This window comes from Penicillium cataractarum, assembly GCF_028827025.1.
Source record: "Penicillium cataractarum strain IBT 29864 chromosome Unknown utg000002l, whole genome shotgun sequence".
NCBI classification, from domain to species: domain Eukaryota; kingdom Fungi; phylum Ascomycota; class Eurotiomycetes; order Eurotiales; family Aspergillaceae; genus Penicillium; species Penicillium cataractarum.
In genome coordinates this window covers 912755-931518 of record NW_026622738.1, presented here as the reverse complement: position 1 = coordinate 931518, position 18764 = coordinate 912755, and the positions used below count along the sequence as shown (strand labels likewise).

General features: G+C 50.8%; 5 protein-coding genes across 5 annotated transcripts; 1 reads left to right on the top strand and 4 right to left on the bottom strand.

The window, feature by feature from the left end:
• Positions 1-196: 196 nt before the first annotated feature.
• Positions 197-5285, bottom strand: N7496_002401 (uncharacterized protein; the record flags this gene model as incomplete). The annotated part of the gene is made up of 7 exons (XM_056695332.1): positions 197-225; positions 280-1166; positions 1238-1763; positions 1817-2496; positions 3061-4905; positions 4966-5090; positions 5154-5285. 7 exons carry the CDS (start codon positions 5283-5285, stop codon positions 197-199), a joined length of 4224 nt encoding a protein of 1407 aa, XP_056557544.1.
• Positions 5286-6455: 1170 nt separating this feature from the next.
• skn7 (uncharacterized protein) lies at positions 6456-8910 on the bottom strand (the record flags this gene model as incomplete). The annotated part of the gene is made up of 7 exons (XM_056695331.1): positions 6456-6973; positions 7044-7233; positions 7295-8221; positions 8340-8483; positions 8559-8631; positions 8774-8790; positions 8854-8910. The coding sequence occupies 7 exons, from the start codon at positions 8908-8910 to the stop codon at positions 6456-6458; spliced, it is 1926 nt and encodes a 641-aa protein (XP_056557543.1).
• A 1726-nt stretch (positions 8911-10636) lies between these two features.
• Positions 10637-11480, top strand: N7496_002399 (peroxiredoxin family protein; the record flags this gene model as incomplete). The annotated part of the gene is made up of 5 exons (XM_056695330.1): positions 10637-10835; positions 10925-11024; positions 11104-11149; positions 11216-11381; positions 11452-11480. The coding sequence occupies 5 exons, from the start codon at positions 10637-10639 to the stop codon at positions 11478-11480; spliced, it is 540 nt and encodes a 179-aa protein (XP_056557542.1).
• A 2030-nt stretch (positions 11481-13510) lies between these two features.
• On the bottom strand, positions 13511-15837 carry N7496_002398 (uncharacterized protein; the record flags this gene model as incomplete). Its single annotated transcript, XM_056695329.1, has 3 exons — positions 13511-13600; positions 13665-14959; positions 15027-15837. 3 exons carry the CDS (start codon positions 15835-15837, stop codon positions 13511-13513), a joined length of 2196 nt encoding a protein of 731 aa, XP_056557541.1.
• Positions 15838-16269: 432 nt separating this feature from the next.
• Positions 16270-18080, bottom strand: N7496_002397 (cytochrome P450; the record flags this gene model as incomplete). Its single annotated transcript, XM_056695328.1, has 6 exons — positions 16270-16688; positions 16746-17345; positions 17402-17464; positions 17523-17625; positions 17677-17805; positions 17865-18080. The coding sequence occupies 6 exons, from the start codon at positions 18078-18080 to the stop codon at positions 16270-16272; spliced, it is 1530 nt and encodes a 509-aa protein (XP_056557540.1).
• Between the last annotated feature and the right edge of the window lie 684 nt (positions 18081-18764).

Here is an 18764-nt window from a genome sequence, read left to right as displayed (position 1 = left end):
ACATTGTGGAATGGATAGGGGCCTTGGAATCGGACAACAAGGTAGGATGAGGTAGACTGAGAGAAGGCATCGGCGTAGGAGGTGAGTGAAATATAGAGAGATGAAGGGGTGGATAGGATCGTTCACGTCGTCAAGAAGTGTCGTCTGCATATGCAGTCATGTCGTTGTTTTCCGTTGGAACTCGACTGTCGATTTCTCACCAGTCGATGTTGAACGACCATTCTCCTGTAAACGTGTCAGTAATCCAAAACATACCCAGAGCCCGATATAATTGCGTACCATTCTTCAAGTTCTCAGCCGTATCACTCAACAGAATGACCCGCCGCTTGTTGCAGTACGTTGTCTTGTCGAGAATAACCACCTTCAGCTCGGCCAGTTCAGCCACGGGCTTCTCAAACATCTCACTCAGACTCTCAACCGCCATCTCCAGATCCTTCTGATTATCCTCGAAAATCTCGGTGAGATTGTTCCGCGCCAGATAAAATGCAAATGCATATGTCCACTTCAGCGTCTGGCGGCACTGTTGAAGAGCCTGCGAGGCGGTGTCCAGGAACTGCACTTCAATCCAGGACATACCAGACGCGGACTGCAGACTGGTCATCTTCTTCTCGGTCTTGAGATACAGATCCTTGTCCAGTTTGGCGGATTGCTCGTGGTTCGCATATCGATTGTAGTAGTGCAGGTAGCGTTCCAACGAGGCACGAGATTTGGCCTGTGCACCGCGAGCTTCCGATCCAGATTTCTCCTCGTATCGGTTGCAGTTGTACCAGCTAGTACCGTGCTCGGACCAGAGACCCATGCACATCCAGCAGAACTCGTGCTTGCACTTGCGGCATGTCATGTGGTTGCAACCGCCGTTCTTCTCGATCGTGGACTGGCACTTGGGGCATTCCTTGGTATTGGCCGATATCCAGTTAGCGGTCTCGGAGTCGTCCTCACACTTTTGTAACCACATCTTGACCAGTGTGCACGGTGTGGGCTGATGATCGTTGAGGGAACAGCCGAAGCAGAACTCGTGTCCACAACGGCATCGCACCGTTGGGACGATGCGGCGGAGATCTCGAGTCTTGACGGCGCAGTCGACCGCATATACGCATTCGGGAGCCGGGCACCACCGTAGATTGTCCTTATCATCCACGTAGGTCCTGGTAAGAAGCGTGCGGTAACTATGAGTTAAATCAACATGTCAGTTTCAACATTTATCTATCTTTCCTCGAAGGATGTAAGGCTGACTCACCGTTCCTGCAAGTCCTCGGTAACCAACAGATCTAAAGACTTCGAGTCCACGATGCGATGACACTTTTCACCGGGACACTGAATCCTCGCAGCCTCGCCTTCTTCCTTGATTTTCTGAGCCAGATATTGCCGGTAACAATTCACGCAGAAGCGATGCCCACAACGCATCGCATAGCTCTCTAGATTATCCCCATCATCACAGCAGATGTCACACATGAACCCGGGGATGACTTCCGTCTTGGCCGAACCCTGTGAACTCTTCCCTAGGCCAGCATCTTCAAGCGTCTTATCCTCATTCTCCATGTACCCCTCGATGAGCTTTTCCTTTTTCCATCGGGCAAATCGGAGCAGGATGGCTGCCGACTCTGGGGGCAAGCCGAGGATAGCGGAAACCTCGTTGACTTGCACGAGCTGTTCATAGTCGATATCGGAGGGGGCTAAGACCTTGAACTTGACTTCGTATGGTTTGCGCTTTTGCTTGAGGAGATCTTTATCGTCGGAGAAACCAGTGTCTAAATCGCTGAAATCTATCAGAGAAAAAAAAGGAGTGTCAGCAAATCAGAAACCCCAGATGACGTACGTTTCGTCTGATCCTCAAGACCCTCAAGATCACGTAGATCAAGGCAGGAGTTCCTTTCTTCTCGGTAACAACACGTACCTTCACCCAAACTCTCATCGTCACTTCCCTGTGTATCAAGAAAATCCTCCGCACTCGAGACATCGCTCATAAAATCATCATCCGAGTCCATACTGCCCGTCGTAGTTGCCGGCGTCGCAATACGACTCTTCTTGTGATCCAAGCCAGCAGAACTAGTCGAGCTACCCCTCTCAGTATCCAGAGAAGTCACCGTCACGGAAGAAACCTGCTTGGAGCGTGACTTGGGGTCAGACCCAGACGTAGTAGTATCAGCAGCAGCAGTGGCAGTGGCGTTTCCGGTGTTGGCAGCCTTGGTGGCGGCTTTGGGGGAAGACTGGTCGTTGTCCGCAATCGCCGCCTCAGCCGCCTTTCTCTTCCGCGTGAGGCGAGGCGTGGTGAAAAGGGGGACGGCCGTGCCGACGGTGGGGGGAGGGAAGGGGTGGATGTGGTTATTTGGGTTGAGTCTGGTGAGGCAGGGAGGGAGGGGTTCAAACCACCCAAGGGATCGTGTGAACCAGTTGAGCCACAACGTCACTAGTAGAAATTGGCAAGACGGTCGGGAATCGGGGGAGGGAGGGAGTCGGGTGGGGAAGGGGGGGGCGCTGATCGGACGGAACCGTTCACTAGGAACTTACTCATGAGGATTAACAAAGTAGCAGCTAACTAACGAGATTAGACGCCTGATGAGTCAAGGGTTGATTAATAACACGATCAGTCATAGGCTAACTACTAAATCGATGTGTCAACGTGGTTTTTCTTCTATGAGACATCTCTTTCATACCTGAAATGACCAAAGCCCAATGGGATTTGATTCGCGAGGCTGAAAAGTGACCTGCAGATCGTAGGGCGTGGCTGGAGCCTTATGGATGCCCACTCTATGAATGACGGCAAGATTAAGGTCTAGAAGAGCAAGAGTAAGACAAAGGGGCGAGAAATATAAGAGTATAGTGACGGACGGAACCAAAGTTTTTATTAAGAAGCAAAAGGTTTGCTAGTTACTACTCACTAGTCACTCAACGGGGATTTTCATACGATCTATAGATGCTTCCGATGGATTAGGACAAATACGACTACGACTATGACTTTGCCTACATCCTACAGCTATACCATACTAACCTAGCTCAACCAGTCTAAAAGTAATGCATGTGCCCATTTTTTGCCCTATCAGAATCGTGTGGTATATCTACTCATCATCACTCTCCTCCTCCTCGCTCTCATCCTCCTCCTCTTCACTACTCTCCTCTTCAGCATTCGCCAACCAATCCACAAACTGCTGCGTCTGAGCCCGAACAGTCCGCATCTCCTCACTACTACTAGACCGCTCATCATCCCACCACTGCTCATACGCCTCCTCATCCACCAGCTCCAGATCATACAGCTCCTTCGCCGTAAACAGGAGGATACTCGAGCCCTTGTTCCGGTGCACAAGATCCTGCTGCAACTGAAGCAAGAAGTCGACCTGGTCCTTCTTGACTTCCTTGTTCCGGTCGAACAAGGTCCGGTCCACGACTTCACGGTATTTGGTGAAGACTTCTTTCACGGCCTCGCCGGCGCCCTTGCCACCCTCCATCAATTGTTGGATGTACTTCATGAAGGAGGAGACGACGGCGCGGCGGACTTGGACGTCGGAGGCGTTGGCGGTCATACGGAGACTGACCAGCTCCAACTGTACCACGTCGGCGGACGTACCCTCGCGCAGACTGTCGAAGACACTGACGGAGGCGTCGTGGTGGAAGTTGTCTTGCTCTTCACCGTCGGAGAAACTGCTTCGTCCGGAACGGGGCCATGATCCCTCGGACACTTCGGAGGATAGGGTAGAGATTGAGGCGTTGGATAGTGAAAGACCGGGCATGCGGTATACCAATCCCGACGAGGCAACGCTGATATCATCTTCTTCCTCGTCGTCGTCCTCGCCGTGGATAAACTCGTAGCCCTCGCCGCCCTCACCGACTACCGAGGGGTCACTGGTACCCACGCTGCCATCGGGCCGGGACCGGGTAATGCGCATGCCACTCTCGATCTTGACTCCATCTGCGATCTTGACGCCGTAGGAGAGGAGAGCGCCTTGTGCGATAGAGCAGTTCTTGCCAACTACCACGCCATCGGCAATGATAGCCCCGCGAACATCCGAGCCGTCCCCGATCACGACATTATCCCAGATATAGGCGCCATCCAGCTGGACATTCTTGCCAATCTTGCAGTTCCGTCCGAGAATCGTGCTGTGCACCGTTGACCGGTCGCCGATGCTAGTGCCCCGACCGATTACGGTGCGTCGGCCAAGTACGCACGAGCGAGCCAACGTGACGCCCTGCTCTTGGTACAAGTTGCCCTTCCGGAGACTGTAGGTGTGGCCTGGGAGGAGGTTGGTATCCGGGCACAAGGGGTAAGCCCAGCGCGAGACGATGTCCTTGCTGACGGCATCGTAGGCCTTGAGGTTACGTACCCGCGCGGCGTAGTCCTCTTTAATGATGTATGTGTGGATGGTCTTGCCGTTCAGCTCGTAGTCCTTGAGGACTCCGTACAAGTAGTGTTTCCGGGGAGACTGGTAGTCAAAGCTGTCGGACCACAAGCTCAGCACGTCCGGAGTGCAGATATCGATGCTGCAGTCGATAAGGTCCTGGCGAATGTCCAACTCAGGCGTAGACAGAATGATATCGGAATCGATGTTCAAGCGTGCCGGGTGCTCATCGGAGTGGTGATCAATCTCCTCGTAGTGCAGGCAGCGATCCTTGGTTGGGTCGATAACGAAGACGGGAGAGATGGAGGAGGATTTGGCGCGGTGGTTGCGGCCCGCCTCGCGGAGGACCATGGTCATGATGGCGTTCTTGTCGGCCTCGCGACGCTTGCGGTGCTTGGACAGAGCGCCCTCGATGGGGAGGTTGCTGATGACATCGCCGCTGACAACGATGAAATCGCCAGTGATGAGATGCTTGCCGTCGAGATCGCGCATGACATCACCGACGGAGGTGGAGGTGGACTTGAGGAAGGTCAATTGCTTGAAGGGTGAGGATGGAGCTCGCCATTTGGAGGTGCTATAGTCATCGGGTTAGCAATGTCCCCGACTAGGAGATAGTATGGCATGAGCTCCGTACTTGATGTATTTCTCTAGTTGATCTGAATGAGCTCCTGCGTATAGGAACACTTCTTCCACGCCAGCATTGGCAAGGAACTCGAGGGTGTATTCGATGAGAGGGGTATTGGCGAGAGGGAGTAGACACTATTTCCACCCCAAATGCTGGTCAGCTTTATCTTATATCAAGCATTGCTTCTGCGTACATACCCTCGGCTTGTCGCGAGTGAAAGGCTCGAATCTAGTCTCGAAAGTATCGGCAAGCACCACAGCCTGAAGAGTCTCCTCGACCTCCTCCGCCGTATTCTTCGGCTTCGCGCCGCCCTTTTGCTTGGCGCCCATGCTGTTCGGAGATCCTGGAGAGCACCGTCAATCGGAATGATTCACACAAAAGCTGTGACGGTCGAATCGCAAAGATGGGACAAATTTCGAATCCACCAAAGGGCAGCCGTACCTCTGATATTTGAGGATCACAGAATGGGAATGTAACCGGAACTCGATCGCCAGAAACGCTCTGAAAGGGTGGTGTAGCTCGCAGTTCCAACGTGACTCCGCGGTCATTCAAAGGCACAAAAAACCCCGCCAAGCCTCGGACTCCCACCGTGTTGCTTTGTTTGCACTGTTTGCCATATTTGCATAGTTGATCGTCAAAACCTTCACGTGATATCTTTGGCGCAGGGGCCAGCTACACTAGCCACAGGCAGCGATAGGCAGCCACAGGAAGCCGCAAAAGGTCCAGATGGTCCAGAACTTCCTGCAAGGCCTGGGCCCTGGTGGACTCCCTTCATAGCCCTACGACGAGGGAATTCGGTCTAGGCGCGTCTACAAGATGCCCCTTCAAGATCTCGGGTTCGCCCGACCGGCCCTCGTGTGTGGGAATGCGGGTACATTGGAGATGGTTCGTCGGAAGTGGTACGCGTACGCGGCGAGACAAGTCAATTGGTCATGTTGTGATATTTTGCATCGACGATGCCAAAGAACGCAGAAAGCTTGAAATGAACTGATCCCTACATACCTTGCCTCATCCGGCCTTGAAAGGAACCTCGGTGGACTAAATACCCTTTCGAGATACTACTAACTCTACCCCTAGATGGCAGGAAAACAGGGACCAAAACACGTTGAGAACTAATGTATGTGATTGTGTATAATATGTACCTGGCTTAACAATCTCCCCAGTCATAGATAGGGTAAAATAAGTGTATATGAGAGTCCAGGGGTGGATCGACGCTGATGCGTGAATCGTAAACGCACAAATTCGCCACCCAAAATCCAAGAACCTTGGAACAATAGAGCAACACAAAACGCCATGACCTGTAAGGGATAGAACGACGGTGACCAAGGCAACAGGACAAGCTGGGAATGACGACCGAGCAAAGCGAGTAATATACGAGTGAAGGCCTCATTATAGACAGTGGGAATCGTAGGGCAATGGACAGAGGGAGAGAAAATAGAGAGAAGAGGAGTATATGAATAAGAAGAGAGCACATGGAGAAGAAATGGCGCATGTAAGGTTTAACCAGGTCGCCCAGCTTGTACCGCCATCATCGGTTGAGGTTGGGGGTACATGCGTTGTCGCTTGACGTTCGGGTTTTCTGTAACACTAGCCATTTCAGACATTTGCCGACGATGTTGTGGTCGAGGAGGGGCACCACTAGAGGGAACGGTCACTGCGGGTGGCGCAGGGAATTGTACGCCATTCTGGTCCACCGTATATGCTCCCGGTGGCGCGCCGGGGGCAGCCACGAATTGTCCTGGAACTGCAGGCATAGGTTGTGGCACCGGCGCCATGCCATGGAACTGGCCCGGTGATTGCCAGTTGTTCATTGACCCAGCCGGGGATTGACCAGGGGAGCTATTGTCCTCTTTTATTGATTGCGTGGCCGATGTTTGAGCCGCCATTGTTGCTGCTACTGCGGTGGGCGGGGCGGCCTCGATGCCTTGCGCCATAGTCTTGAGGTGTACCAAATGCTTCTCTAGCATACCGAGAAGACTCTTGCGGGTGAAAGGTTTAGGGAGAACGTCGTCCATACCTATTGGCGTATATTAGTTGAGACTCTTCCAGTTGATTGAGTGTCGAGAATATGAGTGGAGCTGCCTTACCATGTTGGAAGTAGAGTTGAATATCATCACTACGGATGTTGGAGGTCATGGCGATGATAGGCGTGCGGTCGAATTGGCGGATAAGATGACAGGCGGATACACCATCCAGGTTTGGCATGATGATATCCATGAGAATCAGATCGTACTTCGAACCACCTTGCATCTTGTTCACAGCTTCAAGACCGTCGAACTAGAGAAAGAACAACGTTAGATCCCCATGCAATATATTGCCATGAAAGAATTAAACATACCGCAGTGTCAACCACACAGTTGAAAGAGTATAAGAATTTGCCGCCAATTTGTCGACAAGTCGCGTCATCCTCGACCAGCAAGATTTGCGGACTGCGCACCCAGCCAGGGTCGACGTTGGTAGTCTTCTTGCGGTTACCGTTGTCTTGGTACCGCCGAGCCTCTGCAGGATCAACCTCTGGCTTGGCGGGCATAGGATACGGCACGTTATTGACGTGCTCGCTATACATCGGATCGATACCGTTGGTGGCACCCACTGGGTAAACCACTTGTTCCAAGTCGCCGCCCATCTTGGGGTAGACCAGAGCAGCAGGGTTAGGCGGTGCGGTAGTCACTGGACGAGCGACCGCGGCAACTGCAGCAACCCCGTTGCGCGCCGCAGGATCCATGGCGGGCGTAGCCACCGGGACTGCGCCAACCTTTTGGGGATCATTTGCTGTGGCCGGGTCCATGGCCGCCAGGTTGAACTGCATCTCAGAGTTCATGTCGTTCAACAGCTTCGATGCCTGCTGCAGAGGCGAGGATGGCTCATCATCCCCAGCTCCAACCTGAGACGGGCTCATGGCAGCGCCGCCCTGTGCCTGGAAGGAAAGAGCCTTGCTGTCCCTCCTCTGGCGCGCATCAACCGAGAGCAAGTAAGTCATGACCTGGTGAATGACATTTTCATGGTTCAAGACCGTCTTCTGCACCCGCATCACCTCTTGCAACATGAGCTGATGATCCACCGTGAGCTGAGCATAGCGATCGGAAAGATGCTGGATTTGTTGTTGTTGGGCGACAATCTGCTGGTTGAGTAGATCGATCTGTTGGGTCGGTACGGATTCATCGGTAGTCTGGGTCTGCTTGCGGGGAGCAGGGGCCTTTCGACGAATGTTGTCTAGGGAATCCTTGCTGTTGGCGCGGAACTCGGGGTGTTTAAACTCCCATGCCTAATGCGATAGTGGTATTAGCCCAAGCCAACGGTGACGATGTGTGGGTGGCCCCGATCGGCGGAGGGGGGGGGTATTCCCGGTGGGAGGAGGGACGGTAAATGGATTGCAGCCTTACGTTTTGACCATACGGCGACTGGCCGTTCTCCTCGTTGTTTTGGCGGACCTTGTGGAAGTCGTATTTGTTGAGTTGGCGCACGAAACTGGCAAAGTTGCTATGCTTGAAGTGTTTGGGTAGGATGGTCTTTGTGAATTTTTCGCACTAGATTTCCCAAGCTCGAAGTTAGGAGCGATCGCGACCGAAGGGACGAGATCAGGGGGGTTGGGGCGCATTTACCTCTAGAACAACGAAACTATCTCCTTCATCTCCCCAGCGTACGATAGAGGCGTAGGAGGGATCCTCCAGCATCCTATAAGCTCGGTCAATACATGATCGGAAAGATTGCCGCGGTGGGTGACAGGGGTGTGGTTCTTTGTGGCGGGCGGGTTGCAGGTTGCAGCTAGAAGCAAAGAGGTGCGGAGAGAGGGGGAAAGGATTCGGGCAGAACTCACTTATACAGTTTGCGAACCTAGCCATGATGAAGTAGAGTTAGCAAACAGAAGAAGAGGCTTTAAAGATCATCACGACATACAAAGTCGCTGGAGTTCCCAGCGGGGGCGGGATTCGACGAGGTCTGGCCACCCTCCATGCTGGGCTAGACGGGTCGCGACCGGTCGAACAAGCAGCAGGCTGGACCCGCGGGCTGGCGGGTATAACGAAGTATCAAAGGGTAATAAGCAATGCAAAATTCCAAGAGGAACCGGGAACTGGAGAGGTATAACGGAGACCCGTCGCTGGCTGGGAGGGCTAAGGGGAAAAAAGAAAAGAAAAGGAGACCAGCAAAGCCGGAGAGTCGCGAGGTTGGGGGGGAAGAAGGGAAAAAAAGAAGGGAATAATTTCTGATCAGAAGCGAACGGGGTACCGCCTCGATCGGATTACTACGAACGGGTAGAGCCAAGTACCAAAGTTACGGACACCAGCATTAAAGGAGACAATAGCGATGTTTATAATAGGTATATATTAATAGAAAAAAAATAAAATAACATAACATAACCTGGGAAGAGTTGTCTGAATCCGGAGTTTGGTCCAAATCTTTTGACAGCCAGTCTCTTGAGTCGGCATTTGGAGGTAGTTTTAGACTACTTATGGAATGATGCAAGGAGGTCTTGTATCTACATTGTACTTATATCGTATTCTCCTATCGTCTCAATTATTTTGTCCCAAGTATAGCCTTCCTACAATCATAGTCTATCATCAGTATCATTTATTACTCCCCCTCCTCTCCGAGAGTAGACAAACCTTCCTTCGACCCTGCTGCTGCATGATAAAAATCCACGCTACTCATTGGTAGAGACGCCCATCCGTTGACATGGGATTGTCAGTGCGCACGAGTTGGAGGGGGGCCACCATGCAGAAGTGCGGCCTCGAAGCTGTCGTGGTATCCCTCTCAACTTCATCATAGTCCCCCATTCATGACGATGAGAAAATAACTGGAAAGAAATCGCATCCAATCGCCAATCGCCAAGAACTCCCCGTAAGACATTGGCTTTAACCCGGAAAGAATAATAGCAGATCCCAGTCAAATCAATGGGAAACTGGATCAAATAATGCAAAAGCAAAGCTCCACCGGTCGGAGCAAATCCTTGGGTCCAGGGAAACAAAGTGTGGATCTTTGCTTTTTGCTGGTTCCCACACGCGTCCGGTCGAGCTTCGCAACTGGTGGGCTGCGTTCTCCGGTAGTGTTCACACATTGGCTGGTGAATCCCGAGTCGTTCGCTGATGAGTTGGCAAGAACGGTGAGAATCCAATGGTTTGGTACTATTTGGACCGGCCGGGAGATCTTCATAAAACTATGAAGCTGGTGGTTCCTCCCATGGTTCCCATACCACACTTGCCGAAACGAGTTCAAGTCGTCACGAGGCATTGTCAACGATGATCACGATCACCAGGGAGTCCGTAAGCATTGGATGGCCTTCGTCTCCATCAGTGGGCCAAAGCGCCCTGGCTTGTCGGCGAATTCACCGAGCGGGTTCGTGGGTGCCCCTCAGAGAGCATTGCCGCATGGGAGGAATAACAATGGCCTAAGATGATGATAAGCTGTATACTCTGAACATCATAAAAAAGTAAAACAAAGCGTAATGATCCTTCCTCGAGTGCTGGTCCCAAGTTAGGGGAACCGGGGTCCCTTTTGAATGCAGGGTTTCAACGGGCGACGATCGTGTCCCAACGGCCGATGACGAAATCATCAATTCTGCCTCCTCCTCGCAAAACATCAACAACGCGACCTCCCACCTTCCACCCGCCCTCCCTCACCCACGTCCTCTCCACCACAACTCCTATAATTTAACTCTTAGGATCCTCAATTAATCGCAATCATGTTCGCCCGCCGCATTGCCACCAACCTTCCCCGCGTCCGCGCTGCCCCCTTCCACAGCACCTCGCGCAACCTCGTCCAGAAGGGCGACGCCATTCCCAACCTAGACGTCCTAGTCGAGAACTCTCCCGGCAACAAGATCAACCTCGCCAAGGAGATTAAGGGCAAGGCTGTTATCATTGGCACCCCCGCCGCCTTCAGTGCGTGAATTCGGACACTCCTATGAATGGGAATGAACCCCTCGCAAGAGCTTCGTTATTGACCGATGTACTTTCTTCTTCTTTTCTAGGCCCCGCCTGCTCTAGCACCCACGTCCCGGGATACATCAACCACCCCAAGCTGAAGGAGGCCGGTCAGGTCTTTGTCGTTTCCGTCAATGATCCCTTTGTGTAAGCTCGAGCTCGCGATCATGTGGAGCGGGGAAGCCCATTGATGGGAACATATCACTAACCCGCAATGATAATATAGGACCCAGGCTTGGGGCGTTTCCCTGGACCCCCAGGGCAAGAGCGGTGTATGTCTATATCTATCATTCCTTTGGAGATTTAACACCATTGCTAACAAGGTTCCCTCGATATAGGTCCGCTTCCTCGGCGACCCTACCGGCAAGTTCACCGAGGCTCTTGACCTGAGCTTCGACAGCGTTGCTATCTTCGGTAACAACCGCAGCAAGCGCTATGCTCTGCTGGTCGAGGATGGAAAGGTCAAGGAGGCCTTTGTCGAGCCCGATAACACTGGCGTTAACGGTAAGTGATTGTGCAATCGGATTGTCGGTCTTCGTGGATAGAGTGATAGTGGCTAACATATTATGAATAGTCTCGGCTGCTGAGAAGGTGCTCGGATAAAGGGCTGCTTAGTTGAGCTGCTGTAAGAGTATGAAATATTAGTCCATTTGCATATAGTAACCGAATGGCGAGAAATAAAAATTAAAAGAATCATCGAAGGATAATTCTTGGGATCATGGTCCTTCCATAGGTGACTACCTAGGTACATTCGTAGGGCTTCCAATCTTAGGTTGGTGACAAGAATATATAATCAACGCTGTGGTATTCATATGATTCCATATTGTTCGACCTAGTAACTTCACGCAAGAATAACACAGTAGTAGAGGGTAGGTAAATCTCGATCTGATTACATGTAGTACGCTAAGCGACATGCGATTTATACAGGTGCATGAGGTGGACGATAAGAGCCAATTGCTCAAAACATATTTTCCAAGGAAGAAGGTCCGGCAGAATTCACATGACCTACAGAAGCTAAAAGACAAGATAAAAGATAAGGAAGTGGGATAGTTAAATCGGTACTACAGTCATAGCGTCACCCTGGCCTAAAGAAGAAGGCATCACGGCAAAGGCGGCTATGGAAGCGGTCGATAAACTGACCAATTATAATTATGGGTTTTGAGCAACTGGGGTCTATCGTCCGCCCCAGGTACAGTACATACTGCATTCAAGGTTGGCGGTTGCCTAACCCCGAAACCCGGGCCGAATGGGTCTTGCTATTCGCACGACGGCTCCTCATAATATCACAACCGCTAGCTGTATCAAGTTAGTGCGGGTTTACTACAGGGGTTTTGTCTTCTGGTATTTTACACCATAATGACTCCCGAAAACGGCTACCTCGGACGTTACTTTAAGCTTCATTTCTACCATAATAGAAGTTAGTCACCGGGCTCTTGCGTGATCTGTCCCTGCCCACCATTTCCGTATGCCCCCTTAGTGATCATGGATTGCTCCCGGAGCACTCATGGTGGCCTAGGATTGCTAAGGGATTAGCTCGCCCTTCACTCAAGACGCTGAGGGTACGTAGTTAGGGATGCCGTCATATTTCTTTATTTATCTTATCCGATTATAGCCGTTAATTACAAAAATAGGAACCCCAATGAAGGTGCCTGATCCAAAGTACGATCTTATTCCCTTCAGACGAGAAGTGCACAGTGGGATAGTCGAGGAGGAAACATTGGCGAGATCGAGCTTTAAGATCTGATTGACGTCGAACCTGCTTGGCATTAACGGAGATGTCTTTCGCTTATGGTTGTTCATGTTTTTTGGTCGCATCCATGAGTCCAAGGCAATTAATTGCAGGTATTCGAGCTTCTCTTGCTATCCTGCAAGCGTATTCACGTTCTCAAGGAGTTTTTGAATAGGGAACTGCCCAGGCAGACTTTCAACATAATGCGCTTGCTTACAGCTAATGAGCCATACTGGACAGAATGGTACGAACGGGGGGATCATCAATAACCAACCATTTATTGGTTCCAGTGCATTCTGTTTTTACTTCCTCGTTGATCACAGCCAGATCGTGTACATCTGCGATCTCCTGCAGCTGTTCGGCTTATTTGACCCTAATCCCGGATGGATTCCTGTTTCCTAGTACCACTTGCTCTGAGGGCACGTGGCTATTGTGTCTCTGGATGAAAGGGGATTATTGCTGTTACGAGTTGTAGATCGACTTTTTGACACGAAGAAGTAAAAAAGCTGTCAATTCTTTGCGCTCCTTCTCAATTGCATTTATTGTTTCCTCCTTGGACGAGGTAGTCGGTCTTTGCTGGCTGGTAATTTGCGTTGTCGCCTATACTTCCAGTTCCACCCATAGTGTTCGTCTTCGTTTCATTATATGGAAAACTGAGAATAAGGGTGGTGGTACACACGCTACATCATGCTACAGCAATACCTGTGGGTATTTTCGAGATTGGCATATCTGTCTGACTAGAACTCTGCCTCTAGGGACACCATCGTTTCCAGTGGAAAGCGCGGGAAGGTATGCATGCAATACACACTTGATATTCCAGAAATTGAAAATGGAGACTCCCCATTATTTGAAAGTTCTAGCGCCGTCGACCTCCATAACGTGCGTGGTGACTATTATAGTGATTTCATGACTGGACACGGTCTATCCCGCCGCCGTCTTCTCTCAAAAGTTCTGTGGCTCGGCCGATACGCTCGACAAGCAGATCTCGCTCGATCTACGAATTTTTTTATTATAATTAGTTCCATGCCATCAACCAGACTTTGAAATAGCACACTCACTTGAATAAAGGAGGAGTTCATCTCCTGGATTGCTTTCTCCAGGGTAGGGAATCCGCTCTTGTGTACATAGTATGGTGTCGACGGCACAAATAAATGATTTGAGTCCCGAGTCAGTCTATCGATATCGCGACAAAACACTCGTTCAAACGCCATATACTTTCTGTTAACAGTCTGAAGCTCTGTCTGTAGCTTGGGTGGAGTGGGCCTAGCGAGCGTCTCTGCGAGCAGGGAGGCGCCCTTGGAATCGTGCACGATAGCAGCTTCGAAGAGGGTGTCAATTGCCTCCTGAAGTGAATTCAGAGTTGGGGTGTCGTGGCCAGAGAGTAGGCTCTCCAGATAGTTCGCAGCCTTTTTCATGGCGATGGCATAATCAGTAACATTGAACGCCAGAACGGGTGTCTCAGAAAGGTGAGCCGCCAATGACCCCCACATCTTCGCGGTTGCTGTGTGATACTCCCAGGTGGGATCGCCAAACTTGTCCATGTACTCCAATGTGTCATAAAGAGAGTGGTAGGGAAACACAGGATCCCCAGGACCGGCTAAGAACCCAAAGTCACTGCTCGGCAAGCAGGCGCAGCCCTGGAACAGAATTGAATCGCCTGCAGTACCGAATCGAACATCACCGCCCCAGACATCGAGCACCGTCTGCCCTGACATAGTTTGATTTGGTGACAAGACGCGATCTGAGGCGGCCAGAATAGCTCGAGACAGTAGTGGACTGGCCTGAACATGGAAGTTCTGTCCGGCAGCAGCTTCCACCACATTCAAGTACGCAGCAATAGTAGTGTTTGCTTTCTGCATGTTGTCCTGAAACCAGGACCGTGATCCAACGCGACCAACCTCCTCCCCTTCCCAGCTAGCAATGACAATGGTACGAAGTGGCTTCCAGCCTTGTTGGAGAGCGGTACCAAGCGCGCGGACCACTTCGTTGAGGGCACTAGAGCCACTGTGGCTGTCACCAGCTCCGGGCCCCCAAGTATCTCGGTGATTTCCGAGCAGAATGATCTCGTCCTTGATGCTACCCTCGACTGTGCCAAGCACATTGTGAACTTGGCCGACTTCGATCTCAGAGTCGCAGTGCAAGTTGATGACCATACCGGGTGCGGAGGGTCCGACATTATATTGAACACCTCGGTACCCAAGTCCTCCTCCCCACCATCTCTCGCTGAGCTCAGAGGCATTGGGTCCTCGATTGTTCAGCGCTTGCAGAAGCTGAGCTGCGTCCGCGTAAGAGATAGGAACAGCTGGGATTTGGGGGAGATGAGCTCTGAAATCGGCGTCATTCGGAGAGGATTCTACAAGAAGTCACAACTTCTGATTAGTTCATGTCCCAACGCCGGGGTAATGTTAAGGTTTACTCACCGATGAGTCCAATAGTCCCTCTTTGGATCATAGAAGGAGGACGTGCCGGGCCATCTGGCAACGGCAAATATCCATTTGCTTCCGTATACGGCTCATCTCCTTGCGTATCTGTGTATGCAAGAACGCCGATCGCACCAGCTTTGGTCGCGCTGAGAATTTGGTTGAAGCGACTTGCCGTTGCATTCAGTCGTTCGAGAAGCGGTGAATTAAAGGTCAACTTGATGATGACAATTTTGCCCTTTACGCTGATTCCTCTTTGCAAAAGTTCTTCATAGTCCTGATCGAGCCCGAAATTGGCGTAGACATATTCAGCTGTCACATTGCCCTTCGGCGACCAGGCAAAAAAGGCTGGAATAAATGGCCGTTCGGCGCTGCTAGGGGGAGCAGTATCTTCCATAAGGCTGACTTCATGAACGACTTGGTTGTGGGTCTGATTGAGATTAAGCAACGCAACACGTTGATCCTTGAGTCGAGGCAAGTAGACGGAATGCTGGGTGATCTCGATATCTTGCAGTCCAAATTCCGACCATCTCGTTTTCGTCCACCGAGCTTGGTCAAATCCCTCTCCTGGAAAGTGGGAGCCCCAGGTGTAATAGCTGCTCCATTCTCTTGCCTTGTGAGGACAGGGAACGTTGAGCAGCAGGTCCTGTAGCTCTGCGTAGGAAAATTCAAGCTTCGAAATGGGATTCGACCATTGTCGGTAAATCATAAAAACGGTAGCCACACTGAGGAACGCCTTCATACCGGTGGCCAGCCACCGTCTGGGTGACTTCCTTCCTTCATGATGTCCGTGTTCATCTGGTCGACCCATGGTGTCGTGTAGGTCGTCTCACACTACAGCGCTGAAGAAGAGCGCAGATGCCAGTGGATGATTAGATCAATAACAACGGAAGGGATGTGGGGTGTGGTCTCGTTTATATGTTGCCTCACTCCACACAGGTACTGTAAGTCTGTATTTTATTTCAGTAATATTGTACAGGTCGGCTAAGTCTTCGTAAAAAAAACGGAGTATTTAACTAACGCAATCGACCAAGGTTGGTCCGAGGAGCGACTCCCGCCTCGGCTTACAGATGAACGATAGTTCAAGTAGTTACAGCTAAGCTGAACTTACTCTAAAATTACTATTCTCCGTGGAAAGAAAATCATAAAAGCATATGCTTATCTCCCGTATCTTCGAATTGCGCGCTCAATCATCCTTGATGGTAAAGAAGATGGTAGCTACGCGAATATACGGTAACGTATCTCATAAAGCAATTTCCTCCTCACGTCGCTTGATCTCAATCTGGCCCCAGGCGTTGGCATACTGAGCTACACCGTGCTCGATCACATTTGGACGCTCCCCGACAAGCCGAATGTCATACTTAAGAAGAATATGACAAAGCGTGATCTTCACCTCCGCCGCAGCGAAGAATCTACCTGGACAGGCGTGGAGACCATGCCCAAATGCAAAGTGATTTGGGCTAGTCGAGACCAGCTGCGAAGAGTTTTCCTGTCCGGGAAGTTTTCGAAGTTCGTAGAATCGGTATCCGTCGAATTGATCGGCGTTATCATAGACTCCCTTATCCCACATGTTGTGACATGAAACGAGCGTCTTGGTGCCCCTGGGGACGCGCAGTCCGTCGGATAATGTCACATCGTCCAAAGTCACACGCACCATTGTACCTAAAGATTGTCATTAGCAGGTAAAAAAATGGCGAACGGCAAAATGATATCTCCTACCGATGGAAATCGGCTTCAGCCGCTGAGTCTCTTTCAACACACTGTCCATCAGCTTCATGTTGTAGAGCGTAGCCTTTTTCCAGCCATGTGTCCCGACAGTCGACATAGTCTCTCTGCGCAGGTCTCGAATCAGTGCAGGATTATCGGCAATATTGAAGAGTGTCTGTGTCAGAAGATCAGAAGTAGTGTGTATGGCTGCCACGGAGATCTTAAGCTGGGCGCCAGCCGCGTCGTAAGAACGACCATCAGCCGTTTCTTCCAACCATTCAATCAAGTCGTCAGGCTTCGTGGAAGCTGCGTACTTTGAGTGTGCCTGCCGCTGAGCTCTCCGATTTTCCAAGATGGGCGTGATAATGCGACGAGCCTCTTCAATCTCCGCCCGCAGATTTTTGCACATGGGTGAGAATTTAGCTGCCAGGGGCCTCAAAATCTTCGGCCACACACGTAAAGCCTCTACAGCCATGAAGAAGCTAACGGTATGATTTACCGTGATTCGCAACCAGTCCGCATTGTGACAGAGCTCTTCACCCAGGAAAACTCTGGATGACTGCTGCGCAATGACAGGCAGCACCGTTGAGTGCAGAGAAATTCTATGCCATTCTGGAACCAATTAGCGATGTCTAAGGACAGAAAGACATCCCCCACTCTACCTTTACTGTCGGTCCAGTGCTGTCGAAGGGCACTAGTGACCTCCTCTGAAATAGGTCCTAGGAGTTTGCCTAAAGAAGAATCAACCTGTTAGCGAAGTAATTCCAATCTCCATAGCGACAAACTTACCAAGAGACCGAGTCAGCCTGCTCCGTACCGCATTGATAAATAATTGTTCCTCAACGATATTTTCCTTGAACATTTCAAACCCAGGTATTCTTCCGTGGAAAGACTAACAGGCCTGTAAGTCAGGATACAATGAAGCACGAATCTAGTCAATTACCTGCTCATTGTAGGCGGAGATACTGAATCGCTCGTCGTTGCGGATTTCATTGGCATATTTTGGGTGAATAATCATTTCGACGCCATTATCTGTGACCATGTAGAATGCATCTTTGTGCTTTCCATCGTTCTACGTTAGCATCATGAATTACTTTGATATGGCAAGTTTTTGAAGCGATAGTAAAGTACCTGATTGAAAGCTGCGGTGATGAGCTCACGTGCGCCAGACTGAAAGCGTCTTTTCGCGTGGCTCCATGAAAGCTCGAATGTTTTCTTGTTATTGACCAGGCCACCCTTGTAGCCAATGCCTGGAAATAAAACAATGATCGCGAGAATCGCGATACCAATTGCGAGTCCGCCGCGAACAAAATCGCTATCTCTCACTCCGAGCCTTTCTGGGTCCATGTTTGAGTGACGATGAGAGGTTCGGCGTGGCCAGACAGATAAGTCGGTCAACAGTGATAGAGACAATGGTCAGCACTCGAAATGTGGGGAATGTGTTCGGACCTGAGAAATTATCCAACGCACCCCGAAGAGACCGCAGACAAACAAATCCAGAGACTGAATGTCAGCCCAGTGTTGCCACTGTTTATTCGGCTCAGTGAGACATGGAGAGACGCCGAGTATCTCCGTGGCTGCGTCCCCCAGCTATGCCAGAGATGGGCATGCTACCGAGACGTCGTCCTCTTCCCGCCATCTCCAAGCCCCTTCCTCGGCCATATTGCTTTTTGGAAACCATTAATGTAGAACACAAATGTGATAAGATACATGTGGAAGGTGGAGTTTACTGCAGTCTGGATCAAGATCGGCGGTACTGAACTTGTGATATCGGAGATGTCCTCCATTCTATCGTTACAGTATTGATGTATAGAAGTAACTTACAGGTATCTTTGCAATTCATGGTCAAATCTTCCGTATTACGGTGGCTGAACAAGGCGGGAGTGGAAACTTTTAGCTACCTTGGCAAGCTTCTGATACAGAACCGGTGGGGCCAGCGTGGCACGGTGACGATGCATCTCGCCCAAAAACTCTAAACACGAAGAGTTGAACTATGACCCGCTAGTGGATACCTCCTGCTGCTATCTCACG